Source organism: Spermophilus citellus, assembly GCF_964194105.1.
Source record: "Spermophilus citellus genome assembly, chromosome: 9".
Taxonomy (NCBI): Eukaryota; Metazoa; Chordata; class Mammalia; order Rodentia; family Sciuridae; genus Spermophilus; species Spermophilus citellus.
This window is the reverse complement of record NC_138191.1, coordinates 134546664-134563694: the sequence shown is the minus strand read 5'-3', so window position 1 is coordinate 134563694 and position 17031 is coordinate 134546664. Positions and strand designations below refer to the sequence as shown.

The window sequence follows — 17031 nt, the reverse complement described above, 5'->3', positions numbered from 1 at the left end:
TGTGCGTGTGCCAGGATGATGGAAGAGCCGCAGTGGAGGGCCCTGCACTGGGACATTTGGCACCAGAGAAGCCTCCAGCTGCCCAGGGGCCCGGGGCCAGCTGAGGCAGAGCTGAGGGAAGTTGTGTGGACAGCCTTTCCTTCCTATTGGTAAACCAGGCAAATCTCCAGGGGAGGCGAGTGACCACGAACTTGGAGATCTGCCCAGGGATGCTGTCAAAGCCACAAGAGTCTCTGGACTTGGCTGGCGATCCCTGCCCAGAGAGATGCTGTGGGAGGTCCCCTGTGACCCCCTGCCACGGAGCCCATTGGTTCATGTGTGGCCAGGAGCCGAGGGGCCAAGCCAGGGTGGGAAGCACAGGGAAAAACCACTGGTCACTCTTGGACAGCGACATAGCCAAGGCCTGTACTGGGGACAGTAGCGAGATGACCACCACCTCACTATATTCACCTGGGCTGGACAGAGGCCACAGGCCAATGAGCTGGTTTTCCCATCGGAAATGGAATCTGCAGTTGTCCTCAGAGGGAAGCCAGAGCTCTACCCTGTCCCCAGGAGCAGCTGACTTGGACAGCTTCCTCGGGCCTGTGAGCTTCTGAAAACCAAGAGCCCAAAACAGTAATGTGATCCCCGTGTGTCCTCCCTGGAAATCCGTCCTGGGGAGGCCCTGTAGATCAGTATCTGGGCTTTGGAAAAGCAGTGCAAAGAGTACCTAACCATGATTCCTACCAGGGGATGAGGCCTGGCAGGGTGGGGTGGCCCGCACACCCACCATTGCCCAGGGGGGCTACATTAGGCCAACTTCCAAGATACTGATGTCCCAGAACTGAAGCAGGTCCCCACCACTGGCTGGCTTTCCACTTCCTCCCAACGAGAACATCTAATCCATTTGGTCAGTGTATCAAAAAAACAGTGAGCCCTTGTGTTGGGGCCAGAGTAGCTAATGAGACCCATGAGGGCCCTCCTACCCAAAGCACACCCTCTGGCTATCAAAAGGAGGTACAGGCTGTATACCAGCACCCCGGGTCACACCCACTGGGTCCACAGCATCCCACGCTGGCTGGGACCAGAGTAAAAGGTGTCTCCAAAGCACTTGCTTTCAGCAGGGAGGTGGAAGAACTTCTCAAAATATATCACATTAAGAGAACCAGGGCAAGCTTGTAGGAGAGAGTGAGAGAAATCAGCACAAAGTCCAAAGCAAATGCCTGTACCCTTCCTAGGATTGATAGGACAAGGGAGGGGGGAGGTGTCACTCACTCATTCAGCCAGGCTGTACCAAGCCCACACCTCTGCCGTCATCAGGGAGCAGGGAGCCCATGGCCCTCATGGGGATCCCAGGCACCTGCTGAATCTGGGGCCAGAGAAGGCTCCTTGAGGAACAGGTGGACACAGGTTGCTGTTAAAAGGAACTGGACATTAGCTGATGAAAGCTAGTGGGGAGGAGGCTGATGGCTGCCCACGTGCCCTTGACCCTGACCTCTCTGCCTTTTGCTTTCAGCCCATGACACGGGTCTTGTGACCCTACAAGTTGCCTTCAACAACCAGATCATCTCCAACTCGGTGGTGTTTGAATACAAAGCTCGGGCTCTGCCCACACTCCCTTCTTCCCAGCACGACTGGCTGTCACTGGACGGTAAGAATGGCATCCAGGTCACCTGGCCAGGCCCTGATACACGAAGTGCAAAGGAAAACATCCAAGCATCCAGACAGGGGCAGGAGGGGGTGTCAGCGTTCACCAAGGGAGGATCAGCTGAGTCTTCACTGTCAGGCTGCAAGTGTTTATGCCACCTGGCAGCCCCGTATCTGGCCATCTGCTGGCCACATCTTCAACTTGGTGTCTCCCTGAGAGAAGTATGTGAGCTGTGTCTGGCACTCTTGCCCAGACACAGGAGCTAAAAGGACCCTCTTTGGACAGACCCCTAGCAGTAAGTCCAAGCACCTGCTATTCCCCCTTTCCTTCAGGAAGCCAAGAGAGTTCCTGAAGCATCATCAAACCCAAACCTCCTAGAGCAGGAAGCAGTGTGAAAGGCTGGGGCAGCAGCTCAGGTCGGAAGACTGCTGGGCCGCGTGTGGAGTGTGTCTGCCTTTTAGGGACAGTTAGCCAAACCTTCCTCTGGGAGCTCTCGCCTCCCCGCCCCCACCACGCCCACACACATACTCACTGACCCCTGCTCTTTGGTTGCTTTTACTTACACCTCTGCCCTAATACAGCCTTTGAGACAAACCTAGGCCCATGATTGTTCCAAAGGGTGCAGGGAGCCCCACTGTGCTGCAGGGAAGGAGGCAGGGCCTGCTGGCCAAGGAGGGACAAGGGCTCCCAGAGCTGCTACCCTTGGCTGTGGAGTTGGTGAGAGGTTGCCCACATCCCGGGGGTACCAGAGGCTCTACAAAGAAAAGCTGTCAAAGACAGGCTGGGGACTCCAGGGTCAGAGGCTGCCCTCCTCTACCTGGGCTTATTTCCCAGAAGCCCCAGAGCTGGAGAGCCCTTGGCGGGCGGGGTGGGGGTTGGGAGGGTGAGCTCAGCCTGACCTCTGCACAGTGGACAGATCTCAGTGTTAGGACACCCCATAGAGGCAGCAGTCTGTAGTTACCCTGCAGGAGACTTCAGCTGCCCTGAGGTGTTGGGGCCCTGGCTAGCTGACCTTGGGCCCTCTACAAGGTATCCCTCCTCTACCCGTAGTCACCCCTTTGCCTTCTTCTGGCTTCTGGCTGTCTGTGCACACCCTGGGCAGCTTTCTAGACTCTCTGTGTGCAAACCTCAACCTTATCCCAGCCCCTATACCAGTGGTGACAGGGTGCCTGGCAGCCACTCTGGTCAGTGAACCCTCAGGAGCTATTCCCAGAGGTGGTTTTGGGTCAGCAGGCATCTGCACCCTGGCATGGCTGCCTGGGAGCACCGTGCTGGCCTTGGCAGCATCCCTGGCCGAGGCTGGAGCCAGCAGAGCTGTGATGATGACCTGCAGTATGTAACAGAGAAGGGCAGGGTGACCAGGGGCTCCCGTTCAGGAAATCCGGTTTCAGTTTTGCAGAACAAATGGGGAATGGAGCAGGGAGCTCTGCAGAGGCCTGGCTCTCCCTGAGTGACCCAATCAGCCTTACTAGGGTGGACTGAAGGAGGTTGGGACCCGTGTAGAGCCCTGCCTGGAGGTGGAGCCTTATCAGACAGCTTAGTCTCTGCTAACCAGTGCCTCAGAGAACAGGAAACATCCACTGGCCCCTGCAAGCCTGGAGAGGCAGCCATACCCAGAGGTCACTGGTGAAGGGGACCTGCCTTAACTGCTCATGATAAACACAGTCCTGGGGCCTGGGGAATGAGACTGCTGCCAAGCTCGACATCTGTTCCACAGCAGTCCCCTCTACCAGCACTTTGAGCTCTGACCTTTGTATGCCACCAAGTTGAAGTAAGCATCCCCAGGCCCCTGGCAGGCTGCACAGGAGAGATGGTAGGCAGCAAGGTTTTAGCATCTGAGCACCACCGGCTTTGTGTTGCCACCAGTCAGGGTGCAGTGAGAACCGTAGCTCCGTGTGGTTTGGAGCTCAGGGGACTCTGCTCAAGTAGATGGGGCCAGCCTGGCTCAGGAGAGATAGCCAGCCAGCCACTGTGGCCCAGCTGCCCTGCAGAGAGCAGTTCCCGGCCCCTGGGGCAGTGTTCTTCCCTTTCCCTTTGGTCTTAGCCAGGTGCCCTTTCCAGCAATGCGAGGGGGAGGAGGAGGGGGGTGGAGAAACTGAGACCCCACCTGGCTGGGGGTGGAGCTTCCCTCATTATTCTTTTTCCCCTAAATGAATACAAGTGACTTACCCACCCTAGGACCATTTCTCCCAGCTTTTCTCTAGCTTGACTGTCAGTGGGGGAGGGGAGCAGCGCCGCAGCCTCAGCGCTAATCTGTTCCAGCGCAAAAGGGACAGCTGGGACAGCTAGCAGGAGGGCGAGGGTCCCGGGTCTCTGGCCAACCTCTTGGCCTGGCATTGAACTTTCTGTCGGGGCAGATGCTGCAGTGGCCGGGCAGTGGTAAGCCTCTCTCTCCCCTCTCCCCTCTCCCCAGCCCTCCCTCCCGTCTCTGCAGCTCCCGGGCTCAGTCCCTCCCGCCCCCACGGCTACTGGGCACATTCTCCTTTAGAGCTCGCCAGGAAGCGAGACTTGTGTGCAGCAGCGAGGGAGGAGTGGTGCTGGAAAGGGTGGGGGCGAGGGGACTGCAGCGCTGAGCAAAGTGGGGCACAGCGGCCGGCGGCGCGCGTGCACACACATACACACGCGCGCCCGCGCACACACACGCCCGCCCGGAGCGCAGCCGCAATGCGGGGCCTTTCGCGGAAAGGCTGCGCCGGTCCCGCGGGCCTCTGGGGCGCCCGCCCCCCGCTGCAGCAGGACCGCGGCTATTTAGAGGCATGCGGCGCTTCCCTGGCGCTCCGAGCCGGGACCGTGAGGCGCAGCCCCGCGGGCTGGGAGCCTGCCCCCACCCCTGCACTTGCGTCGCCCTCGCGAATCCCCGGAGCGCTCTCCGCCCCTCCCCCACCCCAGAGCGGAGACTGTTTGGGGACGAGAATTTCTGCCTTCCTAGGATTTAAACAATGGATTTGTTTGCTAGACTAAAGGCTGGTGGGGGGGGGGGGTCTGCGGCCTGGAACGCAGCGGACCCACGCGCACGCGCATGCGCACGCAGCAGCTGAGCGCAGTCTTTGTCCCAGTGTGCAGTCTTTGTCCCCAGCCTTCAGCCTTTGTCCCTGAGGCACAGCTTTTGTTTGCGCAGCCCCACCTAGCTGCTGTCGAAAAATCTTCCCCGAGGAGGGGACGCAGCACCGTGGTCCCCCTTCCACACACGTTCCCAAAACCTCAGCTGGGGCGCAGTCATCGAGAAAAGAACGGGCATAGAAATGGGGGAGACGGTAGAACCAGGAGGAGGTGTTGGTGTGGGAGTGCAGTCCTCTGGATACGGGGGCTGCAGCGCCTCCTCCAAACCTAAGAGGTTTTCCCCAACCTTTTTGATGAACCTCCGGTGGCCACAGGCCACCCTTGCCAGAACCCCAATTCCCTAGCACAGGGCGGCACCATGGTAGGCTATATATTTATGGTATGAGAGCAGGCATGAAAAAAATGAGTGCAGATGAGACCCATCCAACCAGTTTATTAATCCAGGGTAGTGGCCAGAAAAGCTTCACCTACTAAGCGAGGTCCTGGTGAGACCTGAAGCTTGATTAGGCATCAGCAAGAGAGAATAGATATCCCAGGAGAGGGGCCAGAGAGTAGGGAAAGGGGAGTTGTCTGTGGTCAGGTCTCTCTGGAAACTGCCATTTTTATCATTTGGCCTCCAGAGGTCCAGGTATGGCACTCCAGGGTGGTCTGAGGAGGCTTGCTGTTCATTTGGGCTTGCAAAGGGAATCTTCTGGGCTGGAGGTAGGCAGGAAAGGGGGGGTTACCCTAGATCTGGGATCTCTGGGAAATGTCACTTCTGCCTGCAGTGTGTCCTATGGATACAAGCAGTCAGGCTGTGCGGAGCTCTGGGCGGGCGTGCAGGCTGTCTAGGCTGTCTTGTCTGTGCCTGTGTTTGCAGAGAACACTGCAGCCCTGGAGCTGAGAGGGTGGGGCAGGTTCTCATTTGTCAAAGGCATTGGAACACCTTTAAGTGGCCCCTGCCCTGGAAGAGAAGGTGAATGGAACTTCTGTGCACCTCGTTCTTTCTCTTCTTTTAGCCATCTGATTCTCCCCAAGGCCAGGTTGAGAAGATTCAGGGTCACCCCAGCCCCACCCTACTCATCCCCTTCTTGGAACCCCACTAAGCTGCTTATGCTTAGACTATTTTCAATTGCTTCTCTGACAACAGAGCCTACTGCCAGGGTGAGAGGATGGGAGTGAGCCATGGAGTGAGTTCACTGAGGTTGCAGTTTTCCTGGGCATCCTGGGCTGGTCACCTGGGCAGGCCTGTTGATCTCCAGCTGGGAGGGACCCTGTCATCTCAGGTAGAGGGGGAAAGCAGGGACTGACAGGTTTAGCTGTATTTCCAGGTACCTGGTTCCCTTGCCAACCTCTGGGCAGGCTGGATGTCCCAGAGAGCCTGCCCCTCACACTCACCAGGAGCATAGAAGGGTATTCTCTGACTTCTGGGGCAGATTGGCTCTGGGTTGGGTGTTTGGGAAAACTGAGAGCCTTGACCCTGTCTAGGGAGGCAGAGAGAAGGAAAGGCAAGACTTGGCCTCCCCATTTGGCCTTCTGATTTGACCCAGCCCTCTGTGGTAAGATGGCAGATTGGCAGCAGGGGTGGGTCCCAGTTCTGCCCCAGCCCTGCCTTCAAGCTGCAACATGTTCCTGACATGTGCCTGCAGTTCTGCAGGCCTCCCCACTGTGTGCCAGCTCCTAGCTCCACCCCAACCCACCAGGGCTGGAGACCACGCACTGACCTAGAGACCCTGGGTGCAGTCTAGGGACAATGGGAGAGGCCAGTTATCTGTGGAAGGCATTTGGTTACTTCTTTTCCTCAGGGTAGCTCTCTGATGAGTGTGTGCCAGCTTCTCCTGGGCTGCCCTCTTCCTCTTCTCCCTCCCAGCCCCCCTTGCAGTCACCCTCAGCCAGGCCCACTGCGTGACACAGAAGAAGACTGGCATGGGCAAACAGAGATGGAGAACAATCCAAAAGCATCTCTTTCCCCAGCTGATGGGGAAGGGGGTAGTTAAGTAACTTAGCCGTTGAATAATTTTAAATGCCATTGTTTTACTGAAACAAATATAGTTTGTTTTATGGCATAGAATCCAAAATCCACAAGAATTTTTAAAAGAAGACAAGATAAGACAGCATGAGCCAATTGTCTTGACTTGGAGAGTGGCTCTGAATGACAGAGTCCATGCTCACCCTCTCCTGTCTCTAGGGGCACTTTAAGGAAGTTGGAGACCCTCCGTCCCAGGGGCCTGGTGGGCAGTAAGTGAGCAGGAGCCCTGCCCAGAGCTTGCTGAAGTCCATGTGGAGTGGGGTCTGGACAAGCATGAGCCAATTAGTGCTTGGGCCTCTGGGTGCTTCTGTGTGTAGCAGTGACCTGAGGGACACAAGTGGCAGGAGCAGAAGAGGTTCGAGCCAGTCTTACACTTGAAGCTGAGTGGCAGGAGGAGCACCCTCCTGAGCCCAGCCAGCGTCTTGCTGCAGTCACAGCCTCCCTCCTCATCACCAGTCTCCTGTTCTCCGTGGGGACCGCAGCACCGTAGGTCGGAGGGGCGTCCATCTGCTTGGACCTCCAGGCTCTGTTGGAGTGTCCTTGGCACTGTCGTGGGTAGCAATCCTGTCAGCATCCAGTCAGAAGCATCTTAGCTATTGGGGTCCCCAAGGAGCCAGCTGCTTCTACCAAACCAGGGACCAAGGGGAGGCGACTTCCTGCTGTTTGCAACTGGGGTCCCACCAAGTGGATCCATGCAGAGCCCCTCTGTGTGGGAGCAGAATGGGTCACCTTGGAGCTGGGCCTCACCCAGCCTCCTTATAGCAGTGACAGATGGGGCCCTGTAGATAAGTGGCACTTAGGAGGAAGCTCAGCCTCCCGGTGGAGGCTGAGGGGACAGCCTTTGCCACCCTCTCCTGACCATTAGGTAGGAGGCAAGAAGACAAGGTAGAGGAAGTTGGGGGTGGGGGCAGGGTGGGCAGGTGCAGGCTGCCCTTGAGGGCTTGTCCCCCACCACCTGGGGATCAGGTGGCTCATTCTGAAGCCTGAAGGTGAGGGGTTCAGTCCCTCCAGTGGACAACCCCACTCAATGTCTCCTGACCCCTGTACTCCATTCCCAGGGCTGCCGTACAATTTACCACCCACTACAGACATTTCTGTCAGCTTTGGAGGCTGGAAGTCTGAACTCTAGGTGACAGCCAGGCTGGGATGCCTTTGGAGGCAAAGAGAAGAATCCTACCCTGCCTCTCCTGGCTGCTGGTGGCCAACAGCCCTGGCCACACCTTGGCTTGTGGCCGCATCACTCCAGTCTCTGCCTCCATGGTCACGTGGCCATCTTCCCTAGATGTGTTTCTCTTTTTCTGTTCTTATAAGGACCCCAGTTGCTGAATTAGAACCCACCAGGTCCACTAAGGACTGGTCTTACTAACTGTAAGACCCTCTTTCCAAATAAATTACATCCTGAGGTTGTAGGTAGACAGCTTGGGCCACGTCTGTGGGATGGTGCTGGAGCACCCAGAAGAGCACCAGCCAGGGCCCTGGCCCTCAGGCCTTGTTGAAATCAGAGCTGACCCACAGAGAACACCACAGCCCCCTGAGGGTATGCAGGCCCTGAGCCGGGGCAGATGTACCCACCACTGTTGGGAGCCGGGCTCTTCCCGCAGCCAGGGAGTCAGTGAACAGAGGTGAGCTGTTTTAAGGAGGGCGAAGGAAGTGCTCCTCCGCTCCGCGTTGAGCGGACATTTATCGTGCCAACATGAGCACGCTTGGGGCACATTCAGGAAGGGCATAGACGGGGAGGCAAGCTCCCGCCTGGAGATCACTGTCCTGCTGGGATGCTTAGGGACAGCTGAGGACAACAGGACAGAGTGGGCCCTGGCATCCAGCTTCTGGCCTCCCACATCCACCCACTATGGACACACTGACACCAGCATGGCCCTTGCCAAAATGAACAGCGTGTCCTTGTTGACCCCATGGCCTGTCTGGTCCTCCGACCCACTCGTTGCCCCTCCCCTTGCAAGCCCCTCTGGCCCTGAGCTCTGCAACTCTGCACTCTCCTCCAGTCCCTTCCAACTCCCCTGCCTGCCTCTCCTCAGTCTATCACCCAGCTCCTTCTGGAAAGTTCTGTGTCCATAAGGCTGGCTCCCTTCTCCATTTACCCACTCTCCCTGGGGGTGTTCCCCTAACCCCTACACCAGGGCTCTCTCCACTGGTGCCCAGCTGGCTGCTCCTCTGTATTTCGTCTCAGAACCATCCAACTGCCCGGAGGAGAGTGCCACCCAGACTTCCTTAGGGCAAGCCAACGTGTCCCAGACAGGACACAACCAGTCTTGGGTTGCCACCCTTCCCACCAGCCCTCCCCTTCCAAACCTTCTGACCTCGGGGATCGTCCAGAAACCCACTAGGCGCCCTGGGGGCAGTGCCAGCCTGGTGCCTTTCTGTCCTTGAATTCTCTCACCTTCTCCTTCCCTACCACCGCTGTCATTCAGCCCAAAATAATCCCATGCGTCCTCCCCAGTCTCCTGGCCTCCTTCCCCTGGGCCATTCAATCTTCCATCATCCAGTAAATATGCACTAAGTACCTGCTGTGGCCTGGGCCCTGGGGAACGCTGTTCTTGCAGTGTTTGTGTTCCAGTGGGGAGAAAGGCGACCGACTGTCAACGGTAGAGGACGGTGCTAAGTGCTGGCCAGGTGCGGGCAGGCCCCTTCCACTGGGTGGTCTGAGAGAGGGTGCCAGGGTGGCTGCTCTAGGTTGGTGGTCACAGGGGCCTCTATGAGAAGGCCATAGTGAAGCTGGGATATGAAGGACAGGAAGGAGCCAGCCATGCTAAGGTCCGCGGAAGAACATTCCAGGCAGAGGGATTCGATAGAACAAAGCCCCCAGTGGGGGAGGGGTGGACTAGCCTGGCATGTTGGAGGGGCTGGAGAGGCTGCTGGGGTCAAAGCAGAGGAAGGGGAGGGGAGGGCCTGAGAAGGGGACCAGAAGGGCCAGTCATTCAATGCAGGGCACAGGGGTGGTATCCTGAGGTCAGTGGGTAGGTGCCATGGGAATTGATGGAGGTGCTCAGTAGGGTGACATGCTCCTGGTATGTTTCACGGCCACCCCGGCTGCTGTCTGGAGAAGCAGTTGTGTCTGTACTTGCAAGAAGAACACCCTGAGGCTCTAGCATCAGTTTAGGCCAGAGACAGCTGTGGCTCCGACAGGCTGGTAATAACGAGTCCTAAGGTGCAGGGCAGCTTTGGGGGAACGTGTGAGGTAAAGTCAGGGATCCTGCTGGTGATCTGATTGGGAAGATGAGAAAGAGGACCTAGACTTGTGACTTAAAGAGGTAGGGGGCCAGCGGGCCATTCCCTGAGATGGAAAAGTTTGCAGCCGCAAGCTTGGGGCGAGGGGATGTAGAGTTTGGGCTCTCTCCACGGGTGCCCAGCTGGATCTGGTTGTGATGAGTGTCTTTTTTAGGGATGCTGAGCTCACAGTTGGTTTTGAAAGTCTGGAGGCCAAGGAGAAAGAGGCCCATGTTGGAGGTGGAATTTAGGAGTCACCAGCTTATAGATGGTATTCAAACCCATGGGCCCACAAACGGGTGGAGATAAAGGAGAGAAGCTGCAGGGTCAACATGGCCAGCTCAGTGTTGGGATGCCAAGCAGAGACTGGGGCGTCCTTGGGACAGAAGGAGGACCAGGAGGAAATGATCCTGTTGAAACTAAAGAAAGAGGGAGTTTCAAGAAAAAGGACTTGATCAACCATGTCCAGTGTCGGCAGAGAGGTGGACGGTGCTCCAGGTGGAGGGGCCCCGTGTGGGAAGTGGGGAAGACAGCATCACTAGTTTTAAGGCCTGGAAGGGGCTGAAAAACCCAGAGGAGATGGTGCCAAGCCTGTCCCCAAGCTCAGAGCCACAGGCTGGGGCAGGACAGTAGAGGACAGCAGCCTCTCAGACTTTCACCTGGCCCAGGGGATCCTGTCTCCCACTGTCCTCACCCGCTCCCCATGCAGCAGGGAAGGACCAGGGCCAGCCTCTCCCGCCTTGCACCTCCATGGGCCCAAGGAGGTGGCCTTCAATCTCTGGGCTCATGGGATATCCCACAGCCCCCGAGTGCCAAAGCCACACTCCCTCTTCATTCTTCCCACTGGGCACAAGGGCAGGAGATGAGCCCCAGGCAGGAACAAACTAGTTCACCCCCAGTGTGTTGATGACATCAGGCCCAGCAGAGACAGCTCTGGGCCCCTAGCCACTGAATGTCCCTGAAATACGGGAACCCTGCAAGTGGGAAGACAGCCTGCAGGCCTGCTCAGGCAGCTGGACCCTCACTCCCAAGTCACTGATGGCCAGCTCCATTCTCCTACCTTGTTATTTGGTCATTGGTTCTCCACAAAACACAGCCCCAAAGGCCACTTGGAAGCTGGGACCCCAGAGAGGCCATCGGGGTGGGATCAGGCCAGTATTTGGCTGACTTCTTTCGCCTTTTCTAGGATCAGGCTCCCAGAATCCCCCCGCCCCAGAAAAGACTGGAAATGTAGGTCTGTTTATCCAGAAGTGGGGAGAAATGGCCCCACCTGAGGCTGACCAGACTCCAGAGCCTGGGCAGTGAGGAATGAAGAGTCAGGGGCCACGGGTGGGAGGAGCACGTTTCTGCAGGTCCCTAAGCAAGGTGAGAGGAAGCATCTCGCACGTGATCCAGTCTTGCACACAACTGAGAAGGCGACACTCAGCTCTGACTGGGGCCAAGAGCAAGGCTTTTCCTTTTAAAAGCTCCTAAAAATACACTGATTTCTGATCCCTCCTGAGTGGCTCAGCGACCTCGTCCCCTGCCTCTGCGACACCAGGAGATTCAGAACAGTCTCTGATAGACTGAAGACCAGCTTCCTCCACTGCAGTAACCTGCCAGCACTCTCCAGGGGTTGTGAACTCTGAGTCCTTTGTTTGAGGGGGAAAAGTGAGGGCAGGTGTGTGTCGCATGTCCATACTTAAGGAACAACAGGGGACATTCCTAAAAATCAGCACAGAGCAAACATCTCAGGATGCCAGAACAAACTAGAATACTAGCGAGTTAGAAGCAAGTTTGGTTGGCACATAGTCTACCTCCGCATCCTTCTAGAAGGACGGTCCCCAGAAGAGCAGGAACAGCCCAGACCCTGGCTGACTCCGGATGGAAGCTTCCTCCTTACTCCTCTTCAGCACATTCTCCTCCCTTCCACCTTCCCCTTCTCCATCTGTCAGCCAAGCTCACCTAAGCTCTCTAGAAGCCACGACAGAAAGGCAGATGAGGAATGAGCCAGCTGAATCTGGGGCTGAGTGACAGGTTGCAGTTTCTTTGCAGAGATAATGTGCTTCGCCTCCCATGACCCGGCTGAATGAGCGGATGCTCTTTCCCAGCATTCCTACCATTAAGGAAGAGGGAGCAGTGACCTGGCCCCACCACACTCTCCAAGCCCTGTGCCCAGAGGGCTTGGTTCTCACACCAGAAAATGGGGAAGTCCCCAAAGAAACCTCAGGGTCTCTTCTCATACCAAAGCCTGAGATATTCTGGGATCTGAGCAAAGAATCCCCAGCCCCTCTCCTAAGTTGGCAGTGTTCTGGAGAGCTGGTGACATCCTGGTCTTAAGGCACCTGGGAGAGCTGGGGGCCCTCTGAACCACAGTGATGGCCTCTTTCAGCAAAGCACAGAGTTGCCCACCAGGGGTAATAACTGGCCTCTGCCAGTGCTTGCCACCCGCCTGGTCCCATCTGTAAAGCATGATGTGCAAGGACGCACTCAGACGTCCAACAACCGGAGGTCCCCGTGCTGCAGGTGAGGTCACCAGGACCCAGAGCATCCTACATGGTGGTCCTACCCCGGGTGCGGCTGCCTGGCCCCTGCGCCATGGGCTCCCCTGCCTTCTCCCTGTTCCAGTGGTGCTGCTTCACAGCTGGAGGCACGCGGTGACCCTGCACCCCACAGTGCCCGCTGCCCCGTGAAGGGTGCCTTCTTCTCTGCCTTCCCATCACACTTTGTAAGAACCTCCATTAGCAATTTTTCTCTGAAATCATTTTATTCAACAACTGTTAATGGAGGGATTTCCCATGAGGTGCCAGGTGCTGCGCCAAGTGCCAGGAATCAGAACCCTTTGAGGACAGGAGGCCCGTGCTCCCTGGGCTTTACCGACCCGTGGAGGAGAAATCACAGCTGAGCGCAGGCTCGGGCACAAACAGCACTTGGAGAGCTTTTCCCAGTGGTCTTCCCAGGAGGTCTCGGAGGATTTTCTTGAAAAAATGACCCTTGAACTGAGATCTGAAGGAAGAGCAGAAGTCGACTCCATGGAAACAGGGATGGCAGGGCCATTCCCGGCTGAGGGAACTGCACGTGCAGGGCTCTGTGTTGGGAGGGGTCTGGAGGCCGTGAGGTGGCCGGGGTGGTGGCCAGGCTGGAGGAGGCAGGAGGGGCACTTGCGTGCGGGGCTGGGCGGGAGGGCCTGGCGTGGTAGCTTTCGGAGAGGGAGGCCATTGAGGGTTTGAGAGGCAGTGACGCGCCCCAGCTTGGAAAGCAGACTGGACAGGCGAGTGTGGACAATGAACTTGTCCAGGCTCAAGGCCATGGTAGACTTGGCAGTTCTGGGAAGAAGAACGAGTTGAGGGACACAAAGAGGTGGCATCGGTAGGACTCCTGGATGGATCAGCTGTGGGGGCCTTTGTCATTCACCTTGGATGAGGACTGGTCATGAGTTGGGCTAAGCTTCAGGGGCCTTTGGAACAACCATGAGAAAAGTCAACGGCAAGTGGGTACAAGAAGAGAAGAAGGGCTCAGAGAAGCCCGTGGGCAGGAGAGGGGTGTCTGAAGTGTGTGCCTAGGGGCACTGCATGAAATGGGTCTCTGGATGTGGAACAAATGGACAGGGGTGAGAAAGAGTCCAAAAGCCAGGGACTTTTCTCTTAATAATCTTTGTGCCCCAATGTCTGTCATAGTGAGGCCAGAAATGTAGTAGCTTCTCAATCAACATTACTTCAAGGGATGGGCTGATGGATGGATAGATGGAGGCATGGTCAACCCAGTGGTGTCTTTGAGACCATTGTCCTCACTGCTAAATGACTTCAGCATCAGCCTGACGTCCTCCTCTGAGGATGGGGTCTAGAACTGATCAGGCACCACTGCCCCTTTCTGGTCTCCCTCTCACCGGGTGCTTCAGGCAAGTGACCCAAGAAAAGAATGCAAAGCTTGCCGGGCACAGTGGCGCACACCTGTAATCCCAGCAGCTCAGGAGGCTGAGGCAGGAGGATCGCGAATTCAAAGCCAGCCTTAGCAATGGTGAGGCACTAAGCAACTCAGTGAGACCCTGTCTCTAAATAAGGGCTGGGGGTGTGGCTCAGTGGTTGAGTGCCCCTGAGTTCAATCCCTGCTCCCCACAAATGCAGAGCTTGCCGTGTTCTTTATTGAACATGCCCTCAGGCTGCCTTCAGAGCTCTTAGGCACCCCCCCACCCGCCCCGCGAGGACAGAGAAGCCTCCCTGCTGCTCACTGCAGCGGGAGAAGGAAGGGAAAAGCAGTCTCTAACCCGAGACATTCAAACCTGGTGTCGATAAGAAGGAGACTTCTCTGCCAGGCCCCTGGCAGGTCACTGCATGGTGACTTGCCATCCGGGGGGCATGAAGTCGGGCTTTGTGAGCCTCTGTGATTCGCCACTCCTGGCTAGTTCCCCTTCAGCCTGGGTAGAGCATGAATGAGTGAGTGAGGGACTCGGTGGGTAGAAGAGTCAGTGGCCATGGAAGTCTCCCCAACCCCATCCCTCCCCAGGGGGTCCTGTGGCATGGAAACACACTGGCAGGACAGTGACACTGACAACAACCAGCCAGGTCCTGTGGCCAGAGCTTCACATTCATGATCCTGTTGAGGTCTCAACACCCACCTCCTTGGCCACCTGTGGACTCAGGAAGTTGTTCTTAGGCAGATACCTCTCCCCTAAACTGGGTCATATACCATCATGGTATCATCAGGCTTGGCAGTCTGTCCACCCACTTGTCATCCACTGACCTGCAGAGCTCCAACCACCCGAGAGCCACTCTGCAGGAACTGAGACTTTGCTCACTATGTCAGACCATTTTTTGTTACTATAACAAATTACCCATAATTTAGGTGCTTTATAAAGAAAAATGACTTATTTAGCTTATAGGTTCTTGGGGTTCAAGGGCATGGCACTAGCTTTGGCTCAGGCTCTGGTGAGGGCAGATGGCATCATAATACTGGAGCATGTTTGAGAGGGAGAGACCACCTCACCAGATAGGAAGCTAGACTAGTGGGGTAGCTTGCTATGACAACAACCCTCTTGTGAGAACTAACTCGGGGACCCATGAGATCTGCGTGAATTTCTCCCAAGAGCAGCGTCCCCAGTGACTTCCCACCAGCCCCACCTCTTAAGGTCCCACCACCTCAACATTGCCACACTGGGGCAGACTTCCAACACATGACCAAGCCCAAACCCGAGTACCTGTCCACCAGGCGTGCCCCCACCCAAGCAGCTCATGGCTCAGGACAGGAGGCAAACAGGACAACTTGGGCAGTGTGCAGAGCACTCCACGAGCGGATTCTGAGCATTGGGGGAGGGGCAGAGGGTCCTCCATCCCTTCAGAAGGGGAGCACACGTAACAAGGGGTGACCCCGTGTGACAGCTGTACTGTCTGTTCCTAAGCGCACTCTTCGCAAGTAGAAAGGTTGTGCGAGAGTAGCCCACTGTGCGGTCACTGTCCACACAAGCCTGCCCTGCCTCGGATACCACTGCCAGTTCAGGGTACCAGGACTCCCACTTGACAATCCACTGGGAGGACTCAGAACACTCTGAAAGTTGCTAGACTCACAGTAGATGGCATCAGGAGAGCACAGGTTAAAACCAGCCAAAGGAGGATTGCCCTGGGCAGAGCCCCCTAGGGTGCCAAATACGGAGCTGCCGTGGTCCTCTGCCTGGGGAGCACTGCTGTCCTGACGTTGATGTGAGACAGTCCCCAACTAGGCGTGTCCATTTGAGCCTCCATGTCCACGGGTGTCAGTGAGGTTCCATTGTGCAGGCTCCTGATGGCTAAGGCAACCCCAGAGTCAGCTGACCCAGAGCCCCCCACTCTACATCATGATATTGGTCTTCCTGTCATGGCCGACCACTACCCTAAAACACCCAGTGTGGCCATCTCCTACCCTAAATTATATTGTTCGACCGTCCTGTGACCCGGGACCTCCAGGCAAACTAAGATCACTTCCCAGGAGGGGAGGAGAAAGGCTGGACCTCTCTGGGGGCCAGGTTAAATCGGTTCCTGCACAGGAGGCCCTTCCCCTCTGCCCCCACCCGCCCCTCCTATTCCTTGTCTCAGGGACCAGATTCTTTTTGGTGTTTGCATCGAGGAGGGAAGACGGCTGCGTTCAAGACGTCATCGTTTTTAGAGCATTGCCCTACAAAGCTTTTGCCTAGCTTTCAGTGGTTCTTTGGAGACATGTTTTCTTGTGATACGTGGTTTGGGTGGATCATACTTTGTCTACCATGGAGAATATTGCGCATAGCTCACATTTTCCCACATGGGGACGTGAATTAACTAGATTGCAGATCAATCCACCTCGATATGAAACGAAAGGAGCGATTCCAGGAGCCTTGGCAGCTCAGGTGATTATTCTAATATATGATTTTAGTCACTTCTCTAAATCATTCCTCTGTGCTGTGACCTCGATGCTCTGGAAATGGACCTGCATCCTGCCTCCATTTTGTAGGCGGCAGCCCTGGTGGGAGCAGCGCTCTTGTCCCTAGTAGTGCTCCCTCCCAGGGGCTCCATTAGCCGCAAAGGCTTGAGAGCAGCTTTCTCCTGCCCCGCCTCTTGGGAGCAGGGGGCCTGGGAGCCCAGAACCAGCATCCCCTTCTCTGTGGCCAGTGCTTCTCTTCCTTCCCCCAGTGCTAATGGAACCTTATAAGTGGTGACCAGCTGGGTGTAGACAGGGAGGGAGCCTTGCTGCTCCATAAACTCACAGTTCAGGAAGAGGGAAGGCAGATGCAGCATTCACCCATTTTCTACGATGGTGACAGTTGAGTGTGATTCTTAAGGCACAAAAACTGCATCCATGCTCCTACTTTATATGCTTGGTGCTGTTTCCTGTTTACTGGAAGGTCTAGCCTGGGTCACCTGGCAGCCAGAGCCAGTGGAAGTAGGTATGTGGCTGTGTGGAGGTGCTATGGGCAGCCTAGAAATACTGCAGACAGAGCCCCATGCAAAAGTTTGGATCCGGTGCATTTGAAGTCCCCAAACCCAGAACTTGGAAATGATTGATGCTTTGTTTTGTTTGGTTGGTATTAGGGATTGAACCCATGCTTTACCACTGAGCTACATCCCCAGCTCTTTTTATTTTTTTATTTTTTGACACAGAGTCTCACCAAATTGCTGAGGCTGGCCTTGAA

General features: G+C 56.3%; 1 protein-coding gene across 2 annotated transcripts in view; it reads left to right on the top strand.

Moving 5' to 3' along the window:
- CAMTA1 (calmodulin binding transcription activator 1) overlaps window positions 1–17031 on the top strand; it is a 693838-nt gene that overhangs the window by 619041 nt on the left and 57766 nt on the right. For both annotated transcript variants that reach the window (XM_081306647.1, XM_081306646.1), the window contains one exon: window positions 1496–1630. In XM_081306647.1, the coding sequence (XP_081162773.1) occupies window positions 1496–1630 (135 nt within the window). The remainder of the gene's footprint in view (window positions 1–1495; window positions 1631–17031) is intronic.